Source organism: Dromiciops gliroides, chromosome 6 (genome assembly GCF_019393635.1).
Source record: "Dromiciops gliroides isolate mDroGli1 chromosome 6, mDroGli1.pri, whole genome shotgun sequence".
Taxonomy (NCBI): Eukaryota; Metazoa; Chordata; class Mammalia; order Microbiotheria; family Microbiotheriidae; genus Dromiciops; species Dromiciops gliroides.
In genome coordinates, this window is record NC_057866.1 from 280,052,368 (window position 1) to 280,066,964 (window position 14,597).

Here is a 14,597-nt window from a genome sequence, read left to right on the forward strand (position 1 = left end):
AATTGGGCTTCCCTATTTAGACAATAATGTCTAGGTTGTGTCAGTCTGCAGCCAGGGATAGGTCAGAGTGGCTAATTCTGTGCCCTGTCATTTCTGCGGCATCTGGGGCATTATTAGCATGTGACCCACTTGGTCCCTTTGGTTTCCATTGGGGGCAGGCTCCATCCTTCCCCAGCGCTGGCTCCCTTGGTTGCCCCAGTGCTTCAAAGCCCACAAGACTGATGGTTCCAGGACAGACCTAGTTTTTTAGTACCCCCTTCTCTGGGCTTCTTCCTCCCAATAATTCACTCCCTCACCATCCTCTCCCGTTGAGATCCAAGTGGATGTTCTTAGTCTTACCTCTGGACCAATATGTAACAGAAGAGCCAGCCTGTGATTTCATGCCCACTGGTGCTGCCATCAAATGGGAGAGCCAAACTGGGCACCAAGGATATGTTCCCCAGTTTTCTTTTCTCAAAATGGGACTTTAGAGATAACATGGACTTTGCATGAACTCCTACAGCTGTTTGTCTTGTGTGGCTGGTATTGAAAATATAGGTGTTCCTGGGGCAGCTAGGTGGCGCAGTGGATAGAGAACCAGCCCTGGAGTCAGGAGAACCTGAGTTCAAATCCAGCCTCAGACACTAAACACTTACTAGCTGTGTGACCTTGGGCAAGTCACTTAATCCCAATTGCCTCACCAAAAAAAGAAAGAAAGAAAGAAAGAAAGAAAGAAAGAAAGAAAGAAAGAAAGAAAGAAAGAAAGAAAGAAAGAAAGAAAGAAAATATAGGTGTTCCTTTTCTCCCCAAAAGAGAAAACTGATGGGAACTTGGGCTCCATTGCAAGGCTCAGTTTCCAGAATGAGAGTGGCATTCATCCCACTGTTCTTGGCCCTGGACAGATAAATAATAGTAATAGTTGTTATTATTTTTAAATTTTACTTTATTGTAATTTATGGAAAAATAAGCATTTCCCTAGCATAGTATGATAAAAAAAGATGATTGCACATGAAAATACAAATTTACTATGTACAACTTGCTATTCCTTTTAAATATATATAAAAGTTATCATGTAAATTTCTTTTTTTCTTTTTTCCCTTTTTTTCTTCCCTGTCTCTCCCCTGCTTTAGAGATAAACACCATTTGACACAAATAGGTAGATATATGGATAGATAGATTGATATACACACATACATATATATGTATACATACACATATATCAGTATGTGTATATGTAAAATTCTGTACATATTTCTATTGATCAGTTCTTTCTCTGGATACAGAGAGCATCTTTCTTCATATCCTTTATCATTAATATGGATTATTATAAATATAATAGTCAAATGAATCAAAATATAATATAAAATATAAATCAAAACAATTTATAGTCGTAAGAAAAATATTCTAAATAATTATTGATTAGAGAAACACAAATTAAAACAACCTTGAGATATTATTTTACACTTACCAGTTTGCCTAAAATCATTGAAGGGGAAAGTGATAAATGTTGGAGGGGATGTAGAAAAATTGGAATACAAATTCATTGGTGGTGGAATTGTGAACTGGTTTTTTTTGTGAATCATTCTGGAGAGCAATCTGGAACTGTGCCCAAAGAATGTGTGTGGGGGCAGGGGGAGAAGGGGAGTGGACAAGACAGTATTTTATTTTATAATAAATCTTTTTATTTGTAGTTTTGGGCTCCAATTTGTATCTCCTTTTCTTCCCTCCCTTCCCTCCTCCCTGAGATGTCAAACAATCAGATATTGGTTATATATGTATGATTATGTAAAACATTACCATATTTGTCATTTTGTATAAGAAAACTTGATTAAAAGAAAAAAATGAAAGTGAAAGATAGTGTGCTTCAGTCTGTTCCATCAATATCAGTTCTTTCTTTGGAGGTAGATAGTATGTTTCAACAATAGTCCTTTGGGATTGCCTTGAATCATTGTATTGTTGAGAATAGTCAAGTCATTCACACTTCTTCATCAAACATGCTGTCTCTGTGCACAATGTTCTCTTGGTTCTGCTCACTTCACTATACATCATTTCATATATGTCTTTCTAGGCCTTTCTGAAGTCATCCTGCTTGTCATTTCATATAGCACAACTAATATTCCATCACTATCATATACCAGTTGCTTAGCCATTCCCCAATTGATGGGCATTCCTTTCATTTCCAATCCTTAGCCACCACAAAAAGAGCTGCTAGAAATATTTTTGTACAAATAGGTCTTTTTTCTCTTTTGGAGGATGTCTTTGGGATATAACCTAGCAGTGGTATTGCTGGATCAAAAGGTATGCACAGTTTTATAGCCCTTTGGGCATAGTTCCAAATTGCTCTCCAAAATGGTTGGAACTTTTCATAACTCCACCAACAATGGATTAGTGTCCCAGCTTTCCACATCCCCTCCAACATCCAATATTTTTGTTTTTGTTATATTTGCCACTCTGATAGGTGTGATAGCTCTGAGTTGTTTTCATTTTCATTTCTCTAATCAATAGTGATCTAGAGCATTTTTTTCATATCGTTATAGATAGTTTTGATTTCTTTGTCAGAAAACTGCCTGTTCATATCCTTTGACCATTTATCAATTGGGGAATGACTTATAGTTTTATAAATTTGACTCAGTTCTCTATATATTTGAGAAATGAGGCCTTTATCAGAGGTATTTGTTTCAAAATTTTCTTTTCCAGTTTTCTACTTCCCTTGTAATCTTGGTTACATTCATTTTGTTTGTGCAAAAGCTTTTTAATTTTATATAATCAAAATGATCTATTTTACTCTTTTATTTTATTTTACTCTCTATATCTTCTTTGGTCCTAAATTCTTCCTCTGACCATAAATCTGACAGATAAACGATTCCATACTCTCTTTTTTTGTTTTTTTTTATTCCATACTCTGTTACTTTGCTTATGGTATCATCCTTTATGTGTAAATCATGTACCCATTTTGACCTTAATTTAGTATACAGTGTGAAATGTTGGTCTTTACCTAGTTTCTGCCATACTGTTTTCCAAAGAATTATTTAACTGCTCATATATACCTTTTGACCTAGCAATACTACTACTAGGTCTATTTCCAAAGATGATCAGAGAAAATGGAGAAGAAATTTTATGTTCTAAAATATTTATAGCAACTCTCTTAGTGGTGGCAAAGAACTAGAAATTGCAGGGATGCCCATCAGTTGGGGAATGGCTGAGCAAGTTGTGGTGTATGATTGTGATGGAATATTATTGAGCTGTAAGAAATGATGAGATCGATGATTTTAGAAAAACATGGAAAGACTTGTAGGAAGTAATGAAGAGCAAAATGAGCATGACCAGGAGAACATTGTATACACTAAGAGCAACATTGTTTTAAGAATGCCTGTGGGGGCAGCTAGGTGGTACAGTGGATAAAGCACCGGCCCTGGATTCAGGAAGACCTGAGTTCAAATGGGGCCTCCAGACACTTGACACCTACTAGCTGTGTGACCCTGGGCAAGTCACTTAACCCTCATTGACCCACAAAAAATCCAAGAATGACTGTGAGCATATAGTTATTATTAATAACAATACCTCACATTTGCACAGTGTTCACTGCACAGCAAGCACTGTGCTAAGTGCTTTGCAAATCTTATTTCATTTGATCTTCACAGCAGCCCTGGGAGGTAGGAGTTATTAATATCCCTGTTTCACAGCACAGAGAGAAGTGACCTACCCAGGGTCATACATTTGGAGAGTGCTTGAGGTCAAATTTGAACTCAAGTCATCGTGACTCCAAGTCTCTATCTGTTCTTCCTATACTAGTCTTTGGGGGTGGGCGGGGCTGCATTTCCTTCCCCATGAGGAAAGACGTTGGCAAAGGGGAACATGTTCAGGGAAGGGCTGCCAGAATGAGGAGGGACTGAAAACTGGCCTCTAAGCTGGTGGAAGCCACTGGCCAGGAGTGGGGGGACAGGCCCATTGTGCTACAATCTCTACAGGACTCTCCCCTTTGCCTCTCCCCACTTGGAACAGCCCTGGGAAGAAGTAGAGGCCAGATTCCAGGGAAGGGGAGAGGAAGGGGGAGGCCTGGAGAGCTTCTGGTCCCCTTGTCCAACCTCCTTCTCCAGAGGAAGCCAAATGCCCCCTTGAGGCCTGTGGGTGCCTCCCTCCCAGCTGGGGAAGCCTCATCCTTCGTTTTCTTTGTCAATGTGCACTTCAGCTTCTGGGCTTTTACTGATGAAAACGCTGCCCACTCCCTGCCCCTTATTCTCTTGCTCTTCCTGTCGGCAGGCCTGGGCTATTTCTGGCCTTGGTATCCTCCTCAAAGCCATGCTCTGGGAGGGCTGGGCTCCCTTGCACTTATAAATAAATGCAATGGCAATTGATTCCATGTCTGCCTATGCCCACTGCTGCCCTTCCTCCTGGGCTTTCTGACAGAGGTAGATACGGGGGCACCAAGTGGAAGGACACCCCCCACAGGGCCCTGCCAGCAGCCCTGGTCCCACCTCAGGCCATGGCCTTGCCACAGGTCACCAAGGGAACCTCAAACAGGGCTGAGAGGCACTGAGAGGCTGGCAGGGAAGGGCCCATGGCTCTCTCTTTTTTAATTAAAAAAAAATCTTGTTTGTGAAGTTGGAAACCATCAATCCACATTTCAATATATGTAGAAGTCCAAGAAACAGTTTGTATGAGATATTGTGAATTCACCCCCAGTTGTTCTAAGATGTCTTAAAGTCCTATGATGTACATATATATTCTATACACACGCAAATGTGGTTTACAAAAACCAGAACCAGAAGTTCAAGTGAGTAAAGCCCCTGCAGGGGTGTGAATCCCTAGAGAGGGAAGGAGATGTGGGCAGGGAGGGTGTCTTTTGGTCTCTAGCTCTGCTGGCCCACCTCAGCAGCAACTTCACCCAGGACATGGCTCCTGCTTGATTTCTTTTTTGTTTGTTTGTTTGTTTTTGTGAGGAAATGGGGGTTAAGTGACTTGCCCAGGATCACACACTTACTAAGGGTCAAGTTTCTGATGCCGAATTTGAACTCAGGTCCTCCTGACTCCAGGGCTGGTACTATATCTGCTGTACCACCTAGCTCCCCCTTCTGCTTGATTTCTTCTCCTGGCCCCAGGGCAGGACTCGTTGCCGGCTTCATCAAGATAGCTGGACTTGGGCTGGCCCCTCTCCAAGGTCAAGGCAGGGCACTCAGGCCTTCCTTGTTCCTTCCACTGGCTGGCCCCCTGGTCTCCCACCTGTGAACTCCTTTGCAAAGGGGACAGGTGGGTTCTGGGACTTGCTCTCCAGCTGCTGAGGTTCTCTGCCCCCGCCAGGCACTGTCAGGGTCCTGCTACTTACTGTTTCCCGCCTTTTTTCATATATCAACTTCTGTGACTTTTTTTCTGTTTTTGTTCTGTGTTTGGGACATTCACAAGTCAAGCCCTCTGCTCACCTCTGGGCTATGTCTGGGTTGGTTTTTGTTTTTTGTTTTGTTTTGTTTTGTTTTCAGAAGGGCCTCAGAATCTTCTCTTTGTTTGGCAGCCATCCTCTCCCATTAAGAATTAGGCTCCAGTTTGCGGGGTGCCCCATTGGCAGTTGCTACCTGAGTTCTTTTGATTTCAGAATAGGCTGATTCATTCTCTTCTCCAATTATCTCATGGAATAATTCTGGGTTATTTCAACTGGTTTCCCTTTAGAGATGGAAGCAATGAGTTTGGGATTTATTCGATTCGGTTTGCTTTTTCCTCTGTTGGTGATCTGTGGACTCCACTGATCAATCCTTTGTCCTGGGCATTTATAGTCATGGCTTTGGAGGACTCAGATGCCCAGAATTTACAATGCTGCATGTTTGCGGTAAAACTCCAGACTATTCCTTCTCTTATAGATCTGTGATTGGTGTGAGAAAATAAAACATTGTGTTTCCCCTTCTCTACCCCAGAAACAGGATCTAGAGATTTACCCAAAACATTCTGAGAATCAGCCCCAAATACAGGGAGTTACTATTCAAAATTTCCAGAAAGTTTTCTCATATTATTTCCTGCCTGATAATAATAGAGTTATATATTTTGTAAAACTGTGTTATGTTCTTCTAGGAAACTTATGATCCTTAAAGTGTCTGTGCATTTTGTCTTTGAGGTCAGTCAGTTTGGCTTGTAGAGAATCATATGTACTTTTGATTTAATTGTTTTGTTTCTCTTCCTTTTTAAAAAAAAATTTCCCAATTAACCCAAATCTGCCCCACTCCCTGCCACTATCCGCCCCCCCAACAAAACACATTTGTGTTTCTCTTCCGCTGAATTGTCTTCCACTTCAATGTGTTTTGTGTTCCCAGTCTGTTACTTCCTCTCTCAATGCCTCTACTTCTTTGGAGAAATTTTTCATCAGATATTGTCTTTGTGTGTGTTCAATTTTTTGCTGAAATCTTTGATTTATGACATAAATTCTTAAATTCATCTTTTACACTTTAATTTCTCATTTGAAGCATTTTAAAGTTATTTCTGGGGATTCACCATTTCACTGGGTAATTTAGAATCATTTTCCTTCATAACATAACATTTATTTGAGGTTTTCCTCATCCTTCCTTCTGTTGGTATGACCCTCTCTATTATCTGCTTGAGAGATAGGTTGTAAGTCAGGCTTTCTCTCTAACTGCTGGTGTTTCCACCTTCCTCTGGTATTCTCACTCACTTGTCTCTAGTTTCCTGCTCTTGATATGCAGAGTTTTATTGGGGGATGTGTTCCTTATCCTTAGTCTCCTTGTGTTGGGGGAAGGTATCACAGTAGTGCTGGCTTGTGACTCTGCCCTGAGTAACTTCTGGGGAAAGAGGACTGGCCCAAGCTGGTACAGTTCCTTCAGGTTTGACCACGAGTTGCGCTTAGCCCTTGTCTTCTGCCCCCCCTCCCTAGATTCTGCTCCCTTTCCTTCCCACAGTTGGGCAGAATTAACATCTGCCCACTTCTCATGGGTTAAGGATCGGTTCCGGCTGAGTCACAGCTATGTGGGAGGTGGACAGAGATGCCCACAGCCAGACTTTGGGTCACAGGGTTCTCAGATTGCCTGTTTTCACTGTTAGCAAACAGAGAGAGCTGGGGATTGAAAAGCATAAGAAGGAGCCTTATGTCTTTAATTTCTCCTCTCTTCCTGTTTTTATAAGGTTTTCCCTTTTGTAGAGTTCCTGCATCATTCTCTTCTAGGTTCAACATTGCTTACTCTAAATCTCATGCACATATTCTTTTTTGTTTTTTGTTTTTTTGTTTTTGCAGGGCAATGAGGGTTAAGTGACTTGCCCAGGGTCACACAGCTAGTAAGTGTTAAGTGTCTGAGGCCGTATTTGAACTCAGGTCCTCCTGAATCCAGGGCAGGTGCTTTATCCACTGTGCCACCTAGCTGCCCCTCATGCACATATTCTTACAGTGACATTATGGGGTTGCTGAAAACAACTACTCAGACATTGTACTGGATTTATGATGGTCTTTAGTGTCAGTGAATAGGCTTCAGCTTTCGTATTGGACAGGATGGTCTCTGAAGGCCAGTCAAGCTTTTGTGATGCTTGGCTTCTTCTTCACAGGGTCAGGAAGTAACATCAGAGCTGACTCTGTACATGGGTGAAGTTGGCAGCCACCTCAGGGAGAAGATGCATGAGGGAAGGAATATATCAATGTAGGATAGAGCAGGCTCAGAGAAAGTGATAAATGTGCTGCTTCATCATTCTGTCTGTGGCCAGTCTGGATGGACATTATGTGGGATTGTCCATTCCAAAGATCACTAAACTAGGGAGAGTGCCCATTTCAAGGAGACAAAGACGAACCCAGAGGTGTCCCTGACACTTAGTGAGAGGGACCCCATGCTTAGAAATTGACTTGAGTCAAGATGAATATTCATTCCTAATCCATAAGAAATGAAATTAGATCAAGAGAAGGGGAGATGATGGAGTTGACTTATGTCAGGGAGAAGAGACATGGGAGAGATGACCTAAGGGAGGATCAATGGAGACAGAAACAGGAGTGATTCTGCTATAGGGCCACCTAGACCAGGGGCTCTTCACCGGTTTTGTATGTCCTGGACTCTCAGACAGTCAGTCTGGTGAAGGTCATGAAGCCCTTCTTGAAACTATGTTTTTAGATTGCATAAAAGAAGGGACATGGGATTACAAAGTAAGCCATTTATGTTTTGAAATGCCAAGAAGTTCACATGCCTCAGGTTAAGAACCCCTGACCTAGACAGAACAAGGGGCTAGGCCAGTCTGGAGGCAGGAGTTTCTAGTGATGACGGATTCCAGCTGACAAACAGACAGACAGACAGATGCCATGGTTTGTCCTCTGGTAAAAGCAGATCCAGCAGATCCTGGCAGGTCTCTACATCTTCATTACAATTTCACTTTCTGAAAGGGAGAGGAAGCATCCAAGGGAGTTGTCATCCCAGGCCTAATGCTGACTAGAAAAAAAAGGTCTTGGTGGATGGCGGGGGGTGACCAGTACCTGAGAAGCCAATGACTCTGGGGACCAGGTTTGCTAGTCACCCTGGATGTGGCAGACTTGCTCCCAAAGAGGTCAGAGAAAGGACAGGTCAGATCCAGAGGTCTAATATTAGGGAAGGGAAGCCAGCCTATGTGACTTGTGTGTGTATGTACAGAGAGAGGCAATTGGGTGGCACAGTGGATAAGGCACTGGGCCTGAAGTCTGGAAGTTCAAATCTAGCCTCAGACACTTCCTCTGGGCAAGTCACTTCACCCTGTTTGCCTCAGTTTCCTCATCTGTAAAATGAGCTGGAGAAGGAAAGGGCAAACCCCTCCAGTGTCTCTGCCAAGAAAGCCCCATATAGGGTCATGAAGAGCCTAACATGATTGAACAACTGAGCAACAACAAATGTGTGTGTATATACACATACACACATATACACATACGTGTTATACATAGATGTATTTGATGTTCAGTCATTTCAATAGTGTCTGACCCCATTTGGGGTTTTCTTGGCAGAGACACTGGAGGGGTTCGCCCTTTCCTTCTCCAGCCTATTTTACAGATGAGTAAACTGAGGCAAACAGGGTGAAGGGACTTGCCCAGGGTCACACAGCTAGGAAGTGTCTGAGGCCAGATTGGAAGTCAGCTCTTCCAGACTCCAGACCCCGTGCTTTATTTACTGTGCCACCTAGCTGCCCACATGTATGTATACTTATATGCATGTATTTAGATGTATTTGTGTGTGTGCAGACATGCATAGATGTTTTACTTTATATGTGTACATGCATATGTATGTACATGTGTGTATTCAGATATACACACGTCTCTGCATTATAAGCCTACACATACATCTGTATGTGCATTTGTGTGTGTTGTGTGTTTGTTTACATGCATGTGTGTGCCTACACGATGCACACATGTGTATGTGTCATTCTATTGCTATGCAGACACATGTATTGTGTATATGTGTAGCATATGTCTATTTACACTATGTGCATGTACATATATTCTATGTATATGTGTGTTCTGTGCGCGTATATATATGCACATGTGCAAGTCTGTGTGTGCATATGTGTGTGTGTGTGTGTGTGTGTGTGTATGTATGTGTTCCTTTAGTTCTATTGGGCCAAGAGAAGACTGAAAGCAAGCCAGGTCAGGACAGCCTGGGGCAGGGAGAGGGAGGACAGTGGAACAAGGCCTTGTGAGCAGCTATATTACCAAACACTTAGTCTGCTCCCCTTTCCTTCCAAGGAGAAGGATCTCTGGCTTGAGAAAGACAGAGCAGGATATTTATGAGTGGGTGGACGCCCGGAACAGTGAGGAGGAGGTCTGGCAATCTCCCTCTTCCTCAGCGAGTTCAGGTCACTGGGCCCTGATAAAAATGGCCAAGAATAAGGAAAGAGGCCTGTGGGGCAGCCAGCCTCCCCCCAGACAATCTCTGACCAGCCTTGAAAGACAGCAGACTCCCTCCCTTCGCGATAGGAGGAGGGGAGATGCCCCTTGAACATCTCCTGAGCCCCATGCTGTGTTCATCAGTCACTGGCTAAGGGCGTCCACAAGGGCTTTGCCACCGAGCCGAAAGCACAGCTCAGACGTTGGATTGCTGAGTCTAGATTCACAAAGGTCTCAGTGCCCATCACTAAGTCATCGAGGAGAAAGCTACACCTGTGCTTGGGCTCCAAAACCTCCCAGGGGCCAGAGCCTCTGGAGTCACTGACCTTACTGGTTGGCTCCCAAAAGCCCAAAGGCTGTTACCGATTCCCCTGGTTTCCCTAATGTCCCTCCATCTCTCCTCCAGGATAAGCATCCCCGCTTCTTCCTTTGTTGTCTTTCCTAGAAAAATCACTTTTCTAAACATGTGAGAGGCAGCAGTTAGCAAAGGCCGAGCTGAACTTGAGTGCAGACCCAAGTTAGCCCCTTCTCAGGCACAGTCGGCCTGTTTCACCTTCCAGTGTTCCAGGCCCTTGGCATCCAGCACCTTGGCTCAGGGTACGGGCTGTTGGCCTTGGTGCTGGTCACAGAAGCACTGAGTGCTGGGCAAACAAAGAGGCCAAAGGTGATTCCTGCCCTCAAGGAGCTGCCAGTCTAATGGGGCAGACAACACAGAGATAACTCTGTACATAAGACCCAGACCGGACAAAATGCAGGCGGTCAGAGGGAAGACTCAGGCTTCAAGTGAGGCTCAAGGAGGCTTCCCATAGAAGGTGGGGTTTTAGTTGAGACCAGAGGGGAGGTCAGTAGTCAAACCAGAGGATGGAGAGCATTTGCGACCTAAGGGGCAGCCTGAGAGGATGCCTGAGGTGAGAGCCAGAGAGGCTGGCGGGAGGAAGTGCCAGGAGGCCACAGGGTCCCCAAAGGGGACTGAGCTGTAAGCTGGCTACCAAGGGAGAGGGCGCTGCTTAGGAAGTGCACCAAAAGCCAGAGGACGTGACCTCTGATCCCATGATAGAGGAACACAGGCCACTTTTCCCTCCCAGGAAATGGCCGTTTGGGTTCAGTAAAGATCTTTTCTGTCCCTCAGGAAGTGAGAGAAGATCGAGGGCGCGGACGGCTGGACTCCATGGCCCTGCTCATCATGAAATTGGACCAGCTGGACCGAGACATCGAGAATGCCCTCAACACCAGCTCCTCTCCTGCCAGCCCCCAGGGGCAGCAGCACCAGCAGAGGCCCCTGCCTGTGAGTCTGCTTGTCCTCCCTGCCTCCCTTCAGACAGAACTCTGAACCTTCCCCTCCCCCATGGTTCCTGATGCACGAAACAGCTCTGGAAAGTCACTCTTATTAGTCATTTTTAGCTCACCCGGGCCACCCTGCATGGAGCCCGCAGCAGAGCTGCCTCAGCAGGTGGAATACACTTGGAAGGTTGTTTGGGGGTGGGGTGAGGGTGACCAGTTGCCCAAGTCCATGTTGAGTGTCCAAGTTCATGAGGGAGAGAACGCTGGCTCAGAGGAGCCCAAGCTATAGACCCCAAGGCACCACTTTATGCTTCCAAAGCTCCCAAAGGCGAGACAGGGACACAAGATTAGTCCCCAACCTAATCCAATAGCATATCTGGCAGAGTTGTCCCAACTACACCTCTTTTAGGTAAAACCGACCCCAGTGACTTAGCAGGATAAGTTAACAGTCATTTTTCCTTCCCACCTCCTACCTATACTTGGGGTCTACAAAATACAGTCATCTCCCTTCCCGAGTCAGCTTGCTTCCAGAAGAGAGTTGAGGGCTAACATTTTCATAAGATTTGTAAGGTGATATGTGTGTATCTGTGTGTATACATACATACATTTACACATATACACAGATATAAATGTATAATATAATCTCACTTTTTTCTCACACCAACCTTGTTAGGTAGATGTTACTATTATTCATACTTTACAGATAAGGAACCTGAGGCTGAGAAAGGTTAAGTGACTTGCCTAGAGTCACACAGCTAGCAAGCCTCTGAGCCCAGATCTGAAGTCAGTCGGCTAATCCATAACTATTTATTAAGAACCTTTTGTATGCCAGGCGCTGTGCTAAGTGCTAGGAGTCCGAAGAAAGGCCAAGGGGAGCTCACCTCCAAGAGGGAGACAAGATGTCAACAAAGATGATATGGACAATTGCTTCCTGACTTGGCACAGCCCCCTCTCCTCCCTGTGCCACCCTGCCACTTCTAACTGCTTAGTAAAAAGCAAACAGCTAATAGATGCCTTTTAGCTTTATTCTCTCCTTCATTCTTTTGTTCTTGGGATTGAACCTGTGCCCTTGAAGGCTCAGTCAATGCAGGGCAATGACCTCCACCAAGACCCCTATACAGGAAGTCTGGAAAGGGTTTGATTGTGGCGTGAACATGAACAGGCATTGAAGGACTAGATCAGTCAGGCTTCCAGGAGCACCCTGAGGCTGACCACTAAGCAGGAAAAGGTGGACAGGGGCATGGGCATACAAATGTGTTTGGGGCTGGATATGTAATTTCATCTGGGTGGGGAGCTCCTGGTATAGAAACTCCCTCCACGGAGGGAGGTCAGCCAGTCATCTGTTGAACCATCTCTGCCAGTAGCCATGGGCACAACCAAGACTTGGCTTTAACGATGGCTGACTCCAGGACTGGCCTGTTCTTCCTGTGCCCCACGGCCTCTCCGAGGCTACACAGAAGCTTATGTGTATTACTTCAACTTCCTAGCTCTGGACAGGATAGGAAACAACTGCCCCTCTGACCTCCTGGCCATGGGAAGCAGCCATAGTGTAGAAGCCCCTTCCTGAACCCAAGAGAAAAGTCTTCCCAAGAGTCTCCACCCATGTTGCCAAGAGGCAGCAAGCAAATGGCCTTGCTCTTGGGCCAGAGGCCTCTGACCCAGCAAACACTCTGGGTCATGGCTCTTTGTTGACCAGCAGATATTGCTCATGTCCATCCTCAAAGAGAAAGTCTGTGGTCATGTCACAATAGGGACTTTACCCTCAACCCCCTCCCAGTGCACCTACTCCCAAGGCATGTTGCTGAGAGTGGAATTTCATCCATCAGTAAAAGGCCAATGGTCAAGACATGCTGGGGTGAACTCTGCAAAGCACTGTCTTCCCTCATCATGCCCTGGCACCTAATGAATGGTCTGTTGTCAATATTTGTATCCCTAGTGCTTAGCACAGTGCCTGGCACATGGTTGACACTTAACAAATGCTTATTGACTATTGATTACCTGATATTTCACAGGATCCAGAGTCAAGAGATGAGAATGGAGAGAATGCCAGGCCAGTAAATGAGGACCAAGTGGATTCATCCTCAAACTTGGAAGCAGCTGCCCTGGGAGCTGCTCCACCCTTTTTCTCCCCCACAGCCAGCTCTGCAACCAAACCCAAGGTCTCGGTGAGTTACAGAAGGTTCAAATGGCATTCTTCCACCTTGCCTTTAAAGAGTGTGTGATTATCAGATGAGCATGAGGAGTGATTTAGTCCCCTAAGGTCAGAATACCCTGGAACCCAACCCCAAAATGGAGCCTGGATGTCCCGGGGGTATCCCTCCAGAGTCATTGTGAGGCCTGACCATCCGTTTGGGGTTGGACAATGCACATTCCTGACAGGAGGGGGGATGGAACTTTGCCTTCAGTTGAGGTTTTGTCAGTCTCAGGGCAAGTTTTAACTGAGTTTCCCAATCAAGCACCCCCAGGCTGAGGTCCCTGGGAAGAAAAGTGAAGAGATGGAATTCACCTAGATTTTCTCCCATGGTCAGAGGACATTTTGCAGTCATGATGGTTGGTGCCTGCACCTCCGCAGGGCATTCTGCTTTCTAATTAGGAGCCAATGCAACACGGAAGTCCTGAGATGGTCCATTTCAAAGACCACAGGTCAGTGGGCAAAACCCTCCATCCAGAGCCTGACATGATGGGGCTTTAACAGCTTTTTGATGGTGAAAAGATGATGTTATCAATGGAGGTTAGACACATAGCCTACCCAAATGAAAGCCTGTGCCCTCCATCCCAAACCAATTTCTAGCTAAGCTGAATATTTTTAAGGAAAAAACAATCCTTTTAGAAATTCTAGTGCCATTGAAATGCACTATATGAAGAAGACTTCAAGAAAAGTAAATTTTAAAAATAAGCATGCTCCGAAACCCACAAAACCCAAGTTTATCACTGACTTCACAAACAAGATACGCTGCTCTTCTCAACAGCCACTGATCCCACTTGCAAGATGGGTTTCTTGGCCTTACCACAAGGACATACATGCAAATTTTCCCAGCTTCCAAATCCTCAAATGGCTTTATTTTCAACTGTCATGACAAGAATTCATTGCTGCCATGTTAGTCTTTATTACTCACCTATAGCCTGTGAGGAGACTTCTTTGGGTTAGATTTCCTTCCTTCTGCTTCCTAAGTCTTCCCATATTTTTCTGAGTTCTTCATAATTATTGTTTCTATGGGCAGTCAGATGGCACAGTGGGTAGAGTGCTGGCCCTGAAGTCATAAGAACCTAAATTCAAATCTGACCTCAGACACTTACTAGCTGTGTGACCCTGGGCAAGTCATTTTACCCTGGTTGCCTCAGTTTCTCATCTGCAAAAATGAACTGGCAATGGAAATGGCAAACCCACTCCAGTAACCTTGCCAAGAAAACTCCAGGTTGGGTCATGGAGAGTTGGACACAACTGAACAGCAATAATTAACTTCTGCATCTTAACTTCTCCATTTTCCATCCTCACTTAAACTACTGCTGAGTTTGGCGG

At 44.7% G+C, this 14,597-nt stretch overlaps 1 protein-coding gene across 1 annotated transcript in view; it reads left to right on the top strand.

Annotated features, from left to right (window-relative positions):
* DLC1 (DLC1 Rho GTPase activating protein) overlaps positions 1 to 14,597 on the top strand; it is a 208,890-nt gene that overhangs the window by 22,977 nt on the left and 171,316 nt on the right. Inside the window, exons 2-3 of the mRNA XM_043972513.1 lie at positions 10,926 to 11,081; positions 13,090 to 13,242. Of these exons, the coding sequence (XP_043828448.1) occupies positions 10,926 to 11,081; positions 13,090 to 13,242 (309 nt within the window). The remainder of the gene's footprint in view (positions 1 to 10,925; positions 11,082 to 13,089; positions 13,243 to 14,597) is intronic.